A 14,036-nucleotide genomic window follows, 5' to 3' on the forward strand; every position below is an offset into this window, starting at 1 on the left:
AAGACCATGGCATATTTGGATATCAGGAAGTAATGTAGAAAAGCCCATCCTGAATTTTCAATTTGGGGCCCCAGGGAATTTGGTTGGGTGAGTCATGGTCCCGAAATTATCTCCACAAGGTATCTGGTAGCTCAGACTGCAGGGCAGGGCACTGCTGGGTTCTCCCCACGCCTGGCCCCTCAGAGCCTTGGTGTCTGGGGCCTGCCTGTGCATGGATGTAATTACCAGGCGAGGTCAGGGTTTAAGTAAGCAGGGGTTTTCTGGGCAAGAGGAAGAGTTCATTTGCCCTCTGGCACAAGATCTTGACTTTGATTCTTTGCACTGTTGTGACTTTCAGGTTTTCATCAGCCAGGCTGTGCTCAGGAAGGACATCAGGAAGGTGTCCTGTGAGATAGGGGAAAAGAAACAGGCTAACTGCCCTGGTGTGTGTGCTGCCGAGCTGGCCCTAGGCTTCCTTTTCAGCCGTCACACCCCACTCCACCCCTTCACGTGCCTTGACTCCAGACAAATCAAGTTGCTTCCTCTCCTTTTACATATACATTCTATGCCCTCTACATTTGTACCCTATACATTGTTGCCTCCAAGCCTTTGCTCTGTTTCTTCTACCTGCATATCCTTTCTCCAAATTCTACCACTTTTTCTAGACCGATCCTCTGCCTTCTCTTCCAGGAGGCCTTCCTGTGTTGCTCCAGGTAGCTAGAGACTTTCCTTCTTCCTGTGCTGGGATTATTTTGTGTCTTACAGTAGAGCTACTTACATACGTGCGATCAGACCATAAACTCTGAGGGAGAGAGTTGCTCTTGCTCTTCCTTGAACCTCTCGGCTCCCTGTCCCTGGTAGCTCTGGGGAGTGAGTATGTAGAACTCTCACAGGGTATTCTCTAGCAAGAAGCAGACACAGAGGGCCTGCTCTTTAGACCATCCCACAAGCCTGGGATTGCAGCTGCCCGCATTGCCTGAGAGCAGTCCTGCTGCGGGTCAGTCCTGCTGCGGGGTTTCTCCTGGCGCTGCAGGCCTCGGGTGGATGCATCTTGGCTTACGTGAGAACTCCAGGGTTGGCAGCCTCCCCAGCTCTGTTCCCTGCTGAGCCTGGTCTCCCCTCACTCTCTGTGCAGCTCGATGACCTCTACTTGATTGCCATCTGCCATCGCCGGGGTATCAGGTCCCTACGCGACCTTACTCCAGAGCACCTGCCGCTGCTCAGGAACATCCTCCACCAGGGGCAGGTGAGTGGCTTCACCACACCACATGGAAGCCCAGAGAAGTTAGACTCAGATTCCAGTGTGTCCCTGGGCCCCTTTCCTTACCTTTCCCAGAGTCCATCTTGTAGAGACTTCTCTCGGGGACCCCATTAGGCTCTTCAGATTGAAGAGCAGGGCCCTACATCCCTGGTGCTGCCTGGCGCGCCAGCTCTGCTTTTAGCCACATTTCCTCACCCTCACACTCGCCTTCCTCAGCCTTTCTCCACAGGTTCCATCTAGGATGCACTTCCACCCCTCACCCCATAGACTCTGGTCCTTAAGTCCTGGCCCCTCCCACTCAAGGATCACCTGTCTCTCATGACAACCCTGACAGCCACATCGTGCCAGAGCTGCTTGGGAATAGGGGCGCATGACTTCCATATGTGTGCATGCATGTGTCTCCCTGTCTAGACTCAGGACAGACTGAATTCTTTAGCACCTGGTGTTCTGGGATACTTTCTTTTTTTTTTTTTTGAGACGGAGTTTTGCTCTTGTTACCCAGGCTGGAGTGCAATGGCGCGATCTCGGCTCACCGCAACCTCCACCTCCTGGGTTCAGGCAATTCTCCTGCCTCTGGGATACTTTCTTTCTGGAATATTTGCTGAATTGAATGAAATTATAGGGGCTCTAAATGGAGCCCAGGAGCAGGAAGATGGGGGACGGGTGCCTAGAATCTTGGGTGTGGTCCTGGCCTGACATTTGGACCCTAAACAGCTGAGTGGCCTGGGGCAGGTTACTTCACCTCCCTGGACCACATTATCTAGATCAGGCGTCCCCAAACTTTTTACACAGGGGGCCAGTTCACTGTCCCTCAGACCGTTGGAGGGCCACCACATACTGTGCTCCTCTCACTGCCCACCAATGAAAGAGGTGCCCCTTCCTGAAGTGTGGCAGGGGGCCAGATAAATGGCCTCAGGGGGCCACATGCGGACCGCGGGCCATAGTTTGGGGATGCCTGATCTAGATGGATCCCTTCTAAATCCACCCTCCTTTGGGGCTGGGTCTCAGTCTTTTTCCCACTCTGAGATGTGATGATATGATGATCTGCCTGACATGCCAGAGCCAGCAGTCATAACGATGCCCAGCCAGGAGAGACGTTTGCCCTTTTTGACCAGTGCCACTTCGAGGTGTTAATGCAGACCTGGAGGAAAGGCTCTGCCCAGACCCAGCCTCCCCCTGCCGCTGGGCTCCAGTCCATCTTCCCTCCTGCCCACCATGGCACCACCCCTCTGGCTGCCTTTATCTTTTTGGGGTGGCTTATTCATATCCTGAAGCAGTCTCTGGATATTACGAATGGCAGACAATGGTGTCTTTCTCTTGGGGAGATGCTGGGCCAACACTTTGACCTGCCCTAGCAGCTCAGACAGCTCTACCCTGGCAGGCAGGCCGCACTTATTCCAGGAAGCCTTCAGGTGCCTTGGCCCTGGTCTCACCCTGCTGCAGAGGATCCTGGGGTGAGCTCCAAATGCAGAACACAATTCTGGGGTGTATACTGAGCCCAGTGAGGCCCTAGTCCAGGCATCCCCAAACTTTTTACACAGGGGGCCAGTTCACTGTCCCTCAGACCGTTGGAGGGCCGCCACATACTGTGCTCCTCTCACTGACCACCAATGAAAGCGGTGCCCCTTCCTGAAGTGCGGCGGGGGCCGGATAAATGGCCTCAGGGGGCCACATGCAGCCCGCTGGCCATACTTTGGGGACACCTGCCCTAGTCTTTTTCTCTTCACCTCTGACCACCTCAGGGATTGCCCACAATGGAGATGAGAGTCTCCACTTAATTCTATGCCTTGCAGGCTCCTGAAGGTGGAGGTTGGTAGAAAAAGACCCACCCCTGAGCAAGGTAGAAGAGGGCAAAGGGAGCCAGGGCCGAAGTGAATGCTTTCTTCTTCTGCAGGGAGCCGACTGAGACTTGCCTAGGTCTGTGTGGGAGCAGCCCCTCCACACCCCTTCCCCAGTCCTTGTGCTTTCACCAAGTCCTCAGGGTAGCTCCCTCCCTATCTTCATTGTTTCCAACCTCCACCCTGTTCTATGCTAAAAGAGAGAATGAGGCTTCCTCCTACCCACTTCATGACTGATTAAATGCTTCTAAATCATGAAAGATTATTCCCATAGTCTTGGGAGTCTGGGGCCTGTCTGTAGACACTGGGCCTTCCAAGATTCCCAGCAGCAACTGTTTGAGGAAGTCAGTGTTTTATCCATCTTAGGGGTGGGGACGCTGATCGAGGCCGCTCCCTGCTTCTTGTGGGAGAGAGTCTCAGCTTTGCTGCTGCCACCTGTACTTGTGGATTTCCTAGACTAGAAGACAGAGGGAGCTGAAGCAGACAGCAGGCAGAGAGCTGTTTGGAGGGTTTTTATGAGCTATCCCAGGCCAGCCCGGGATTCATATGGGAGAAGGGTCTAGATGGGGACATGGTGCCGGCCCCCAGGTAGCATGGTGACTCTTGGCCTGCCTGTTCCTATCTCATCAGGAAGTCATCCTGCAGCGCTACCAGATGACGGGAGACCGCCTGCGAGTGTACCTGCACTACCTGCCCTCCTACTACCACCTGCACGTGCACTTCACCGCCCTGGGCTTCGAGGCCCCCGGCTCAGGCGTGGAGCGCGCCCACCTGCTGGCCGAGGTGATCGAGAACCTGGAGTGTGACCCCAAGCACTACCAGCGGCGCACGCTCACCTTCGCCCTCAGGGCTGACGACCCCCTGCTCAAGCTCTTGCAGGAGGCTCGGCAAAGCTGAATTAACTCAAGAAGAAAAGCACAGATGTGTGGGACTAGGGGAGGAGTGGGGACAAGATTTTTTATCTCCAAGTGAATTTTCTAAAAATGTGTTTTGTACCGGCTTATTCCTAGTAGTGAATAAAGTAGTGGGCTCACTCAGTGTGGACAGCGTGGCCTGGGAGGCAGACAGATGGTGAGGGAGAGCGGGTGGGCAGAACTGGTGGGAACGCCTTGAGAAAGGGGGAAAGGCTCCAGGTGGTGGTTTCAACCGACGGGTGGGAGCTGACCTGGATGGGTGCCAAGGGCCTTCTCAAGCCCCTGGGCTCACAGTCCGTGGTAGCTTCCTTGTCCCCACCCTGTGCCTCTCCTGTGTGCACTCCTTCCCGTTCTGCTCCTCCCCCTCTCCCCTCCTCCTTCCCCTACCATCCAACTCTCCTTCGAGGAGTTCCCCAAAAAAACCAAACTTGAGACCTTTCAGGAAATTATCTATAGAGGTTTCTGATGGCATTTCCTTCCAGCACTGAGGTCACACCTCCCTGTGAGTCAGTCAACCCTGTTGATAAACTTGTTGATGAGGATGGGGGTGGTGCCTGGAAGTGGGTTGGTTTTTTTTTTTTTTTTTTTTTTTTTTTGAGACGGAGTTTCGCTCTTGTTACCCAGGCTGGAGTGCAATGGCGCGATCTCGGCTCACCGCAACCTCTGCCTCATGGGTTCAGGCAATTCTCCTTCCTCAGCCTCCTGAGTAGCTGGGATTACAGGCATGTGCCACCATGCCCAGCTAATTTTTTGTATTTTGAGTAGAGACGGGGTTTCATCTTGTTGACCAGGATGGTCTCGATCTCTTGACCTCGTGATCCACCCGCCTCGGCCTCCCAATGTGCTGGGATTACAGGCTTGAGCCACCGCGCCCAGCTATTGGGTTGGTTTTAATAAGAATCAGATGATGCATGCCTGAAAAGCCTGCCTTGCTCTGTTATTTGGTCAGTGAGTCCCCGGCCTTGAGTTTTTTTTATCTCAGCAGGAAGACAAAACAGACTCACACAGTGCAGCCAGAAGATCAAGTGCAAAACTGAATCAGCAAGGGCAAAGTGACACAGTTGCAGTTGAATGCAAAAGCCCGGAGGCGGCTCGGGCTCAAGGCGTAATAGAGGCAGTCGTTCAGAGGATCTTGAGACCAGGAAGAGACCTCAAAGTGCCAGAGGCTGATGACCAATTAAGGAGCCATTGGGGCTTATCTGGGAAGGGTGACACCTGCAACCACTCAAGCAGAGCAGGAACATGGCTTGTATGTGCAGGCTCACAAGTAAACACGTAAGACTCTCTCTCCAGCACACAGGACCAAGGCATCCTGTTGCTGGAGGGGCTGGCATTGGCCACTTTGTCAGGGTAGGGCTGTGGATTTTGTGCCTTGCTTGGGAAGCTCGCAGGTGTGGCAGAATGGCAGGCTCTTAAGTGAAAGCAGGTGGGAAGCATGCGGCACAGTGAGTGGTCCTTACTCTCCATCCCCTGCCTGAGAACCAGGAAGCCTCATTCAGAGTTCAGCCCCTTTACTTGCAGGTCGTGGACTGCATGCAGCCAACCTGCTTCAGGATCTCAGGGCCTGCTGTGGACCACTGTGGCCCTGGGAAAGACCCCTTAGAAACAGCAGGGGAGTGGAGGATGTGGTCAGAAAGCCTTAGGGACCTGCTGCAGCCTTCAGGGAGTTCAGATGAGGCACAACGAAGCGACTGGCCTCCACTCAGCCACTCTTCCCTGCAGCTCTTTTTTTTTTTTTTTGGAGTCGGAGTCTCGCCCTGTTGCCCAGGCTGGAGTGCAGTGGTACAATCTCAGCTCACTGCAACCTCCGCCTCCCGGATGCAAGCTATTCTCCTGCCTCAGCCTCCTGAGTAGCTGGGACTACAGGCGTGTGCAATCAAGCCCGGCTATTTTTTTGTAGTTTTAGTAGAGATGGGGTTTCATTGTGTTAGCCAGGATGGTCTCAATCTCCTTATGTCGTGATCCGCCCGCCTCAAGTCCTCCCAAAGTGCTGGGATTACAGGCATCAGCCACCGTGCCCAACTTTTATTTTTATTTTTTTTGAGACAGTCTCACTCCATCACCCCGACTGGAAGTGCATGCAGTGGCTTGATCTTGGTTCATTGCAACCTCTGCCTCCCAGGTTCAAGCAATTCTCCTGCCTCAGCCTCCCAAGTAGCTGTGACTACAGGTGCATGCCACCACGCCCTGCTAATTTTTGTGTTTTTAGTAGAGACGTGGTTTCACCATGTTGGCCAGGATGGTCTCCAACTCCTGGCCTCAGGTGATCCACCCACCTCAGCCTCCCAAAGTGCTGGGATTCCAGGTGTGAACCACCGCGCCTGGCCCCTGCAGTGTTTCAACAGTCCCTGGGTTCAGGTGGCGTGCAGTTGCAGCCAAGGAACTTTGAGGTGGTGACCAATGCAGGGAGGTTTGACAGAAAGCCAGCAACATCGATTTCATGGCCACCACACATCTGACTGACTCTCCCAGGCTAAGCAAATACTTTTGTGGGCAGTGACACTGGCAACTGCTGGGGTCTTGGGGTCAGGAGGCTGGATGGAGGTCTTCTCCCAGAGCAGTGTCCAGCTTGCAGGAATGCTCCCTGGGTCTCAGTTATGCCCATTCCAGGTCCAGGGCAAAGAAGTGATCCGCTTCCAGTCTAAAAGCAGATGTGGTCCCGGCAAGCGAACACGGGCTCCATCTCCAGCACCGCAGCTGCCTTGGAGCGGAGGGACGCTTCCCTGTGCAGCAGCCCTTCCCTGCGGCCTCAGCGCATGCTCTCCTGCCTAGCCCTCAACGGTGCTGCTAGAGGGCCTGGCTCCACAGGCTCCCGCTGACCTTGCCATTCTTTCCCCTCATCCTGTAGTGCCTGGCCCCTGTAGGAAGGTGCGTAGGCACTTGACACTGGATGAATAAATGTTTGAGGGGCAGGAGAGATGGAACAGAGTTCACGCAACGGGACCAATGAGGCTGGGAGTCACAGCAGAGGGCAGGCACTCAGGTCTGGAGAGGCAGGGCATGGAGACAGGCACGCGTACTCAGGAAGCCTTCTTGACTCCCTCGAGGGGCTGGCCAGTTCTGTCTTCTTCCCACTCTGCAGGGAGGGGGCCCTCTGGGATAGCATCCCCTGAATTATCTCCCAGCCTTGTTTATTTTCACCACAGTACAGAAGGGGGCTCCTCCCAAAGCCTCACCTCTTAACTTTTCCTGTACATAGAAAGACAAGCCTCTGTTAGGGGCCTGGCAATGGTTTCCCTTCAGAGCCAGCTAGTGCTCTGCTGCTGTAATCGCCCGAGAACCTGTCAGCCACTGCCCTCATGAAGGTCCCTCCCTCTCTCCCTCAATCCAGCCCTCTTTGGGCTTGTCAGTCTCAAGGGCTAGAGTGCACCAGGTTGGCTGCTCTGCCAAGCCCCGTTAAGACTCCAAAAGCATAGTCTTTTTCATTATTTTTTTGAGATGGAGTTTCACTCTTGTTGCCCAGGCTGAAGTGTAATGGTGCAATCTCGGCTGACTCCAACTTCTACCTCCCAGGTTCCAGTGATTCTACTGTATCAGCCTCCTGAGTAGCTGGGATTACAGGCGCCCGCCACTACGCCTGGCTAATTTTTTTTTATATTTTTAGTAGAGATGGGGTTTCACCATATTGGCCAGACTGGTCTCGAACTCTTGACCTTAGGTGATCCGCCCGCCTTAGCATTCCAAAGTGCTGGGATTACAGGCGTGAGTCACTGCACCCGGCTATCTCTGTCTTTATAGGGTGACCTTTATATCAGATTCCTGGATAACTCAACATGGTAGCTTCGCATATAGTGCCTCTTTTTATTCCTACTCGTGAGTTTGTCTGCTTTGTTTTAGTTATTTCTATATCCCTGGCCCCTAGGATACTACCTAGCTCAGCAAACCAACTTTTCACACAAAGCAACGTTATAACACTACATTCATATAGCAGATCATTTCATGATCCACATTCTCGCTCCATTTTACAAAGAAATGGGCTCAGGATGTCTTGTCCAGCATTATGGAGTTAAGTTAGTCAGCTCTAGGAAGCAGAGACTTCTGGCCCTTTGTTCACCATTTCCCCAGAACCTCGGGCGGTGAATCACCTATAAGTGCTCCATAAACGTGGCAAATGGAGGACCAGAACTAGGCGCTGAATGAGATCTCCTGGATCTCAGGCAAAGGATGGAGAGTAAAGACCACCCCTTCTGCCTCATGCTTCCCTCTTGCTATCACTTAAGAGCCCACCATCCTTCCGTCCTGAGCAAGCCACAATTGCAGCCCCACCTTGACAAAATGGCAAATGCCAGCCCCACAGGCAGCACCACACCTTGGTCCTGTGCGCTGGAGAGAGTGTCTCATGTGTTTAACTGTGTGCCCTCAGAAGCATGCCGTGCCCGGGCTCTGCTGGAGCAGTGCAGATGTCACCCTTCCTAGATAAATCCTGGACGGCTCCACGACGACTGGCTTTTAGCCCCAACGCTTGGCCTACATTCTTTCTGCCTCGCTTGGAAAAGGAAAGCAGCAGTTGGAGGCGTGACTGCTGTCGTTTCTTGGCTTCTACCCGTTTGCCTCAAAGTTTCCTAATAGAGCAGAATTGCTGAGTGGTCTCTATTTATCAACATGAAACAGAAAAATACCATCTCAGGCTCCACATTCCATGTCCCTATTGAATACAGATCCCCGAATTGAGAAATAAGAAACAATTACATACAAAGTAATACTTGAACATGTTTATCTTGTAATACTTCCATATCCAAAACATTTGAATATATTTTTTATTGATGTGGTCTGCCAACTCTTCCTTCTCAGAAAAGACTATTTTTATTCCAAACATGTATACATAAGGTTAAAATGTACTTTTAAAAATAAGATGGTGATAATTATCGGTAGTTGTTTTTAAAGTAGCCTCGCTTAGCAAAATAAATGTTAGCAACCCTGAGTTTGTTCTATTATAATATTATTGAAATTACATTGAATTCTGAAATCCATGTCAACTTGAAGTTACCAAGTTTTAACCACTGTTAGGAAATAAGCAGGAATGGAATCTGTTTCAAGTGTTTCTGTTTCAATTCAATTTAATAAACAGGTTTTGAGCATCTACCCCACCCTCTTTTGGGTGTTTTGCAAGCACCTGGAGGCAGAGCTCATGTGGAGCTTACAATTTAGTGAGGAACACAGGCATTAATTACAAAGTAATTACAATGTTGATGAGTGCCTTGAAGTGGAGGGGACTATGGGACTTCAGCCCCAAAAAGCTAAACCTACAGGCTAAAACTTTTCGGTTTTTTTAAGTAATTATTTCTTTTAATTGGCAAATATAAATTGTATATATTTATGGTGTACAACGTAATGTTTTGTCATATGTATACACTGTGCAATCACTATATCAGGCTAATTAACATATGCATTACCTCACATATTTATCATTCTGTAATGGTGAGAACATTTAAAATCTCTGTGAGCAGTTTTCAAGTATACAGTACATTTTTTTCTTTTCTTTTCTTTTCTTTTTTTTTTTTTGAGTTGGAGTCTTGCTCTGCCACCCAGGCTGGAGTGGAGTAGTGTGATCTCAACTCACTACAACCTCTGCCTCCTGGGTTCAAGCCTTGTGCTTCAGTTTCTCAGTAGCTGGGACTACAGGCACGCATCACCACACCTGGCTAATTTTGTAGTTTCAGTAGAGATGGGGTTTTACCATGTTACCTAGGCTGGTCTCAAACTCCTGACCTCAAGTGATCTGCCTGCCTCTGCCTCCCAAAGTGCTGGGATTATAGGCGTGAGCCACCGTGTCCGGCCCAGTACATGGTTATTAACTATTATTACCACGTTGCACAATACATCTCTGGAACTTCTTCCTCCAGTCCAACTGAAAGTTTGTATCCTTTGACCATTTCCCCATTCCCAATGGCAACCACCGTTCTACTCTCTGTTTCTGTGAGCTCCACTTTGTTAGGTTTGATACGTGAGATTGCACAGTGTTTGCCTTTTCATGCTCTAGGCTGGACCTTGCTCATCATCAGCCCAGTGACAAGCAGAGCAAAGGCCCAGAAGGGAGACCAGGGACTGGCACCGAGAGCTGAGCTTCTAGCACGGGCCCACACATACATTTAGGACTCTAGCCGATCTTCCCTTCAGAACCATGATGAAGAAATGAAAGCCAAGTCCAAAAAAATCTCAGAATGTTCTTTTCCTCCTCTTCTTGGGAAGCAGAGTGGTCCGATGGCTCCAGCATAGAATCTGTGCCATAACCAAGTCTGATCTGGGGCAAGTTACATAAATTTTGCTCATGAAATAGGAGTGATAATAAGGCTTCCCCCGGAGAGTTTTTGTGAGGATTAAGTGGGACATAGTAATCATTCAGTAAGTGTTCTGATCTGAGAGTGACCAAAAGGATGGAATTAGAGATACTTGGGCAAGATATGTGCTATGGCCTGAATGTCTTTGTTACCCTAAAATTCCTATGTGGAAATCCTAATCCCCAAGGCAATGGTAGGGCCTTTGGGAGGTGATTAGGCTATGAGGGTGGGGAGCCCCAATTAATGGGATTAGTGTCTCATTAAAGAGATCCTAGAGTCACCCCTAGACCCTTCCTCTCACTGGGAGGTGACAGTGAGAAGATGACCTTCTATGAACCAGGAGGCAGGCTGCTGGCGTCTGAATCCTAGGCTTCCTAGTTTATAAGCCACCCAGTCTATACTTTGTACAACAGACCAAACAAACTTAAGACGATGTTAAAAATAACTTCCTGATTAAAAGCGCTATGAAATGCTAGACTGCACATGGGAACCAAGAGGTTTTATTTATTTATTTGGTGACGGAGTCTCACTTTGTCACCCAGGCTGGAGTGCAATGGCATGATCTCGGCTCACTGCAACCTTCACCTCCCAGGTTCAAGTGATTCTCCTGCCTCAGCCTCCCGAGTAGCTGGGATTACAGGTGCCCACTACCACACCTGGCTAATTTTTGTGTTTTTAGTAGAGATGGGGTTTCACCATGTTGGCTAGGCCGGTCTTAAACTCCTGACCTCAGGTGATCCACCCATCTCGGCCTCCCAAAGTGCTGGGATTATAGCTGTGAGCCAACAAGTACAGCGTGCTCAGCCAACTAAGAGGTTTTAAGGAAAAAAGCAAGCCATAAACTTCCTGTGGTTAACTGACTGTGGTCCTAAACAGAGGCAGGGGCTGCATGCAATGACTTCTCAGGATCTCTTTCAGCCTACAGGTTCCTGGAATGCATTTCAGCTAACACTATAACAGTGATGTCCCTTGCTATCGAGAACCCTGGGAACAGTTCAGCTCCATGGTCCAGCCATATAAATTTGATAAAAATAGGAGCTGAAATACCATCTTGGAGTTGCTATTTTAAAAAGCATCTGAGATGCTGGATGGGGTATATTTCTTCCTCATACAGCATCTTGCTGTTCCCTCCTCTTGGTGGGCAGGATGCTAATGTGGCACATAGAGAGACATGCTCCTGCTCACACCCACTCCTGCCAGAGAGGAGGCGCAGGGCCAGGGCTTCCCAGGTCTAGATGCACCTGCTCCTCCCTCTGCTCCTGAGGCCTCTCTGGTTGCCCCAGCACAGAGGTGCCCTGCCACTTCCACCAAGAAGAAACACAGGAGAGGTAGAGGGAGGCAAAGGAAATAGGAATGGAGGCAGCACTGAAGGCTTGGAAGGGGACTCAGACCTGTTGTTCCTCAGGTTAACTTGGCCCCACTTTGGCACAGCTAACATCCTAAAGAAACAGTCCCCACGGGCCAAAGCCCTGCTCACCCCATCTTATTGCCTCTTGTTGAGCCACTCATGTCTTTTAGCTGCACTAAAGGGGTGCCTGGGGTTAAAGAAGCACAAGAAAAGAAAAGAGAAAGGAAAAATGGAAAGAAAGAGAAAGAGAAAAAGAAGGAAAGAAGGAGAAGAAAATAAAAGAGAAAAAGAAAGGCACCAGAATTGCTTCCCTCCTGCCCCCAAAGATGATATGGCTTCTAGGCAGTGAGCTAAACTTCTCTGGCTGTGCTGTTAAGAAACTGGAGGGAAAAGATCATGAGTAAGCACACTGTGGCCCAACCAGAGGGGAGTGGAATTATCGTTAGCTTCTGGGCACCTAGTAACCAGGCTTGGGATAAGCTGGGGGAAGGAGTGGGGAGAGGCCTGAATACAGCTTAGAGGTTAGAAGAGGCGTGTCACCTGCATAGTGACAGCACACACTTGGCTGGGCATAGCGGCTCACACCTATAATCCCAGTACTGTGGGAGGCCAAGGTGGGTGGATCACCTGAGGTCAGGAGTTCAAAATCAGCCTGGCTAACATGGTGAAACCCTATTTCTACTAAAAATACAAAAATTAGCCAGGCATGGTGGCATGTACCTGTAGTCCCAGCTACTTAAGAGGCTGAGGCAGGAGAATCACTTGAACCTGGGAGGTGGAGGTTGCAGTGAGCTGAGATGACACCACTGCACTCCCACCTGGGCAACAAGAAGGAAACTCTTTCTCAAAAAGAAAGAAAGAAAAAAAAAAAAGCCAGCACACACTTACATATAGGTTATGCTTTCAGAGCAAATTAGAATCCATTGCCTGATTTAATGCCAACAATAGCCCTTTGAATAAGCACAGTTATTCCCATTTTTTTGTTCTAGTAAGAAAGCTAAAGCTATTTAGTAGCAGAGGCAGAGTTGGAACTCAGGTCTCCAGGAGCAAATGCTGGTTCTTAGGTTCCATTTTTCTGGTAGAGTGACATTTACGTGATTCACGGCAAAAATTGCAAACTATGTTTAGATCTAGTTCATTAAATGGCCAAGTTTAGAGGCTGGGCTGATGTTTGGATCAGTTCTGCCAGATTCACCTAGTTATTAAGGGCAGCTGCTTATTCTCTTTGGACCAGTTTTCTTATCTGTAGAACAAGGAGGCAATTCCCTCTTCCTCCAGTTGCCCAGGGCAGGGAGTTAGTCATTGCGTTCTTTTTTTTTTTTTGGAGACGGAGTTTCGCTCTTGTTACCCAGGCTGGAGTGCAATGGCGCGATCTCGGCTCACCACAACCTCCGCCTCCTGGGTTCAAGCAATTCTCCTGCCTCAGCCTCCTGAGTAGCTGGGATTACAGGCACGTGCCACCATGCCCAGCTAATTTTTTGTATTTTTAGTAGAGACGGGGTTTCACCATGTTGACCGGGATGGTCTCGATCTCTTGACCTCGTGATCCACCCGCCTCGGCCTCCCAAAGTGCTGGGATTACAGGCGTGAGCCACCGCGCCCGGCCAGCGTTCTTCTTTTTTTTTTTTTTTGAGATGGAGATTTGCTCTTATTGCCCAGACTGGAGTACAATGGCACGATCTTGGCTTACTGCAATCTCTGCCTCCCAGGTTTAAGAGATTCTCCTGCCTCAGTCTCCTGAGTAGCTGGGATTATAGGCAGGCATGCATCACCATGCCCAGCTAATTTTTGTATTTTTAGTAGAGACAGGGTTTCTTCATGTTAGTCAGGCTGGTCTCCAACTACCGACCTCAGATCATTTGCCTGCCTCGGCCTCCCAAAGTGATGGGATTACAGGCGTGAGTCACCACGCCTGGCCCATTGTGTTCTTTATATCCGCTTAATTCCAGACCTGGAGATGGCATGCAACAAATAGTTGCTGAATGAATGTTTGACTGATTAAGCCAAAGGCATCATATTGAAATAAAATTAAGTTAGACACGGTGAAATGCCAAACAGCCTCTGCCCATGCAAGGAATGACTGAGGATGGAGCACAGTCACCTGCAGAGGAACAACTGGGAGGCAGACTCTCCTCACTCAGCTCATTTGGAGCAGAGCTTCCCGCGTTACCGCTTCTTGACAGATAAGCCCTCCCACCTGAAGCGGGCTTTGAGCTGGCACTTCTCTGAACCACTTTGCACTTAGTCACATCCTGTCCTGCCTCGTTTTTGAATGGAGTCCATGGTGAGCCTTCTCTATGCCGCTGGATGGTAAGCTTCCTGGGGACAGGGAATGGGTCTGACACTTTCCTTGGGGCCCCTGGCGTTCCTGACACAGGGCTGTTTATATGTGGGAGCTCTGGAAAGGCTGTGCCGACC

At 50.4% G+C, this 14,036-nt stretch overlaps 2 protein-coding genes across 3 annotated transcripts in view; both read left to right on the forward strand.

Annotated features, from left to right (window-relative positions):
• The window catches only part of DCPS (decapping enzyme, scavenger), a 50,389-nt gene extending 46,273 nt beyond the window's left edge, over window positions 1–4,116 (forward strand). The window contains exons 5-6 of the mRNA XM_039470531.2: window positions 1,115–1,225; window positions 3,709–4,116. Of these exons, the coding sequence (XP_039326465.1) occupies window positions 1,115–1,225; window positions 3,709–3,975 (378 nt within the window). The 3' untranslated portion in view covers window positions 3,976–4,116. The remainder of the gene's footprint in view (window positions 1–1,114; window positions 1,226–3,708) is intronic.
• A 9,793-nt stretch (window positions 4,117–13,909) lies between these two features.
• The window catches only part of ST3GAL4 (ST3 beta-galactoside alpha-2,3-sialyltransferase 4), a 58,297-nt gene continuing 58,170 nt past the window's right edge, over window positions 13,910–14,036 (forward strand). For both annotated transcript variants that reach the window (XM_039470528.2, XM_074400842.1), the window contains exon 1: window positions 13,910–13,928. In XM_039470528.2, coding sequence (XP_039326462.1) covers window positions 13,926–13,928 — 3 coding nt within the window. In that variant the 5' untranslated portion in view covers window positions 13,910–13,925. The remainder of the gene's footprint in view (window positions 13,929–14,036) is intronic.

Source organism: Saimiri boliviensis, chromosome 6 (genome assembly GCF_048565385.1).
Source record: "Saimiri boliviensis isolate mSaiBol1 chromosome 6, mSaiBol1.pri, whole genome shotgun sequence".
Lineage (NCBI taxonomy): Eukaryota > Metazoa > Chordata > Mammalia > Primates > Cebidae > Saimiri > Saimiri boliviensis.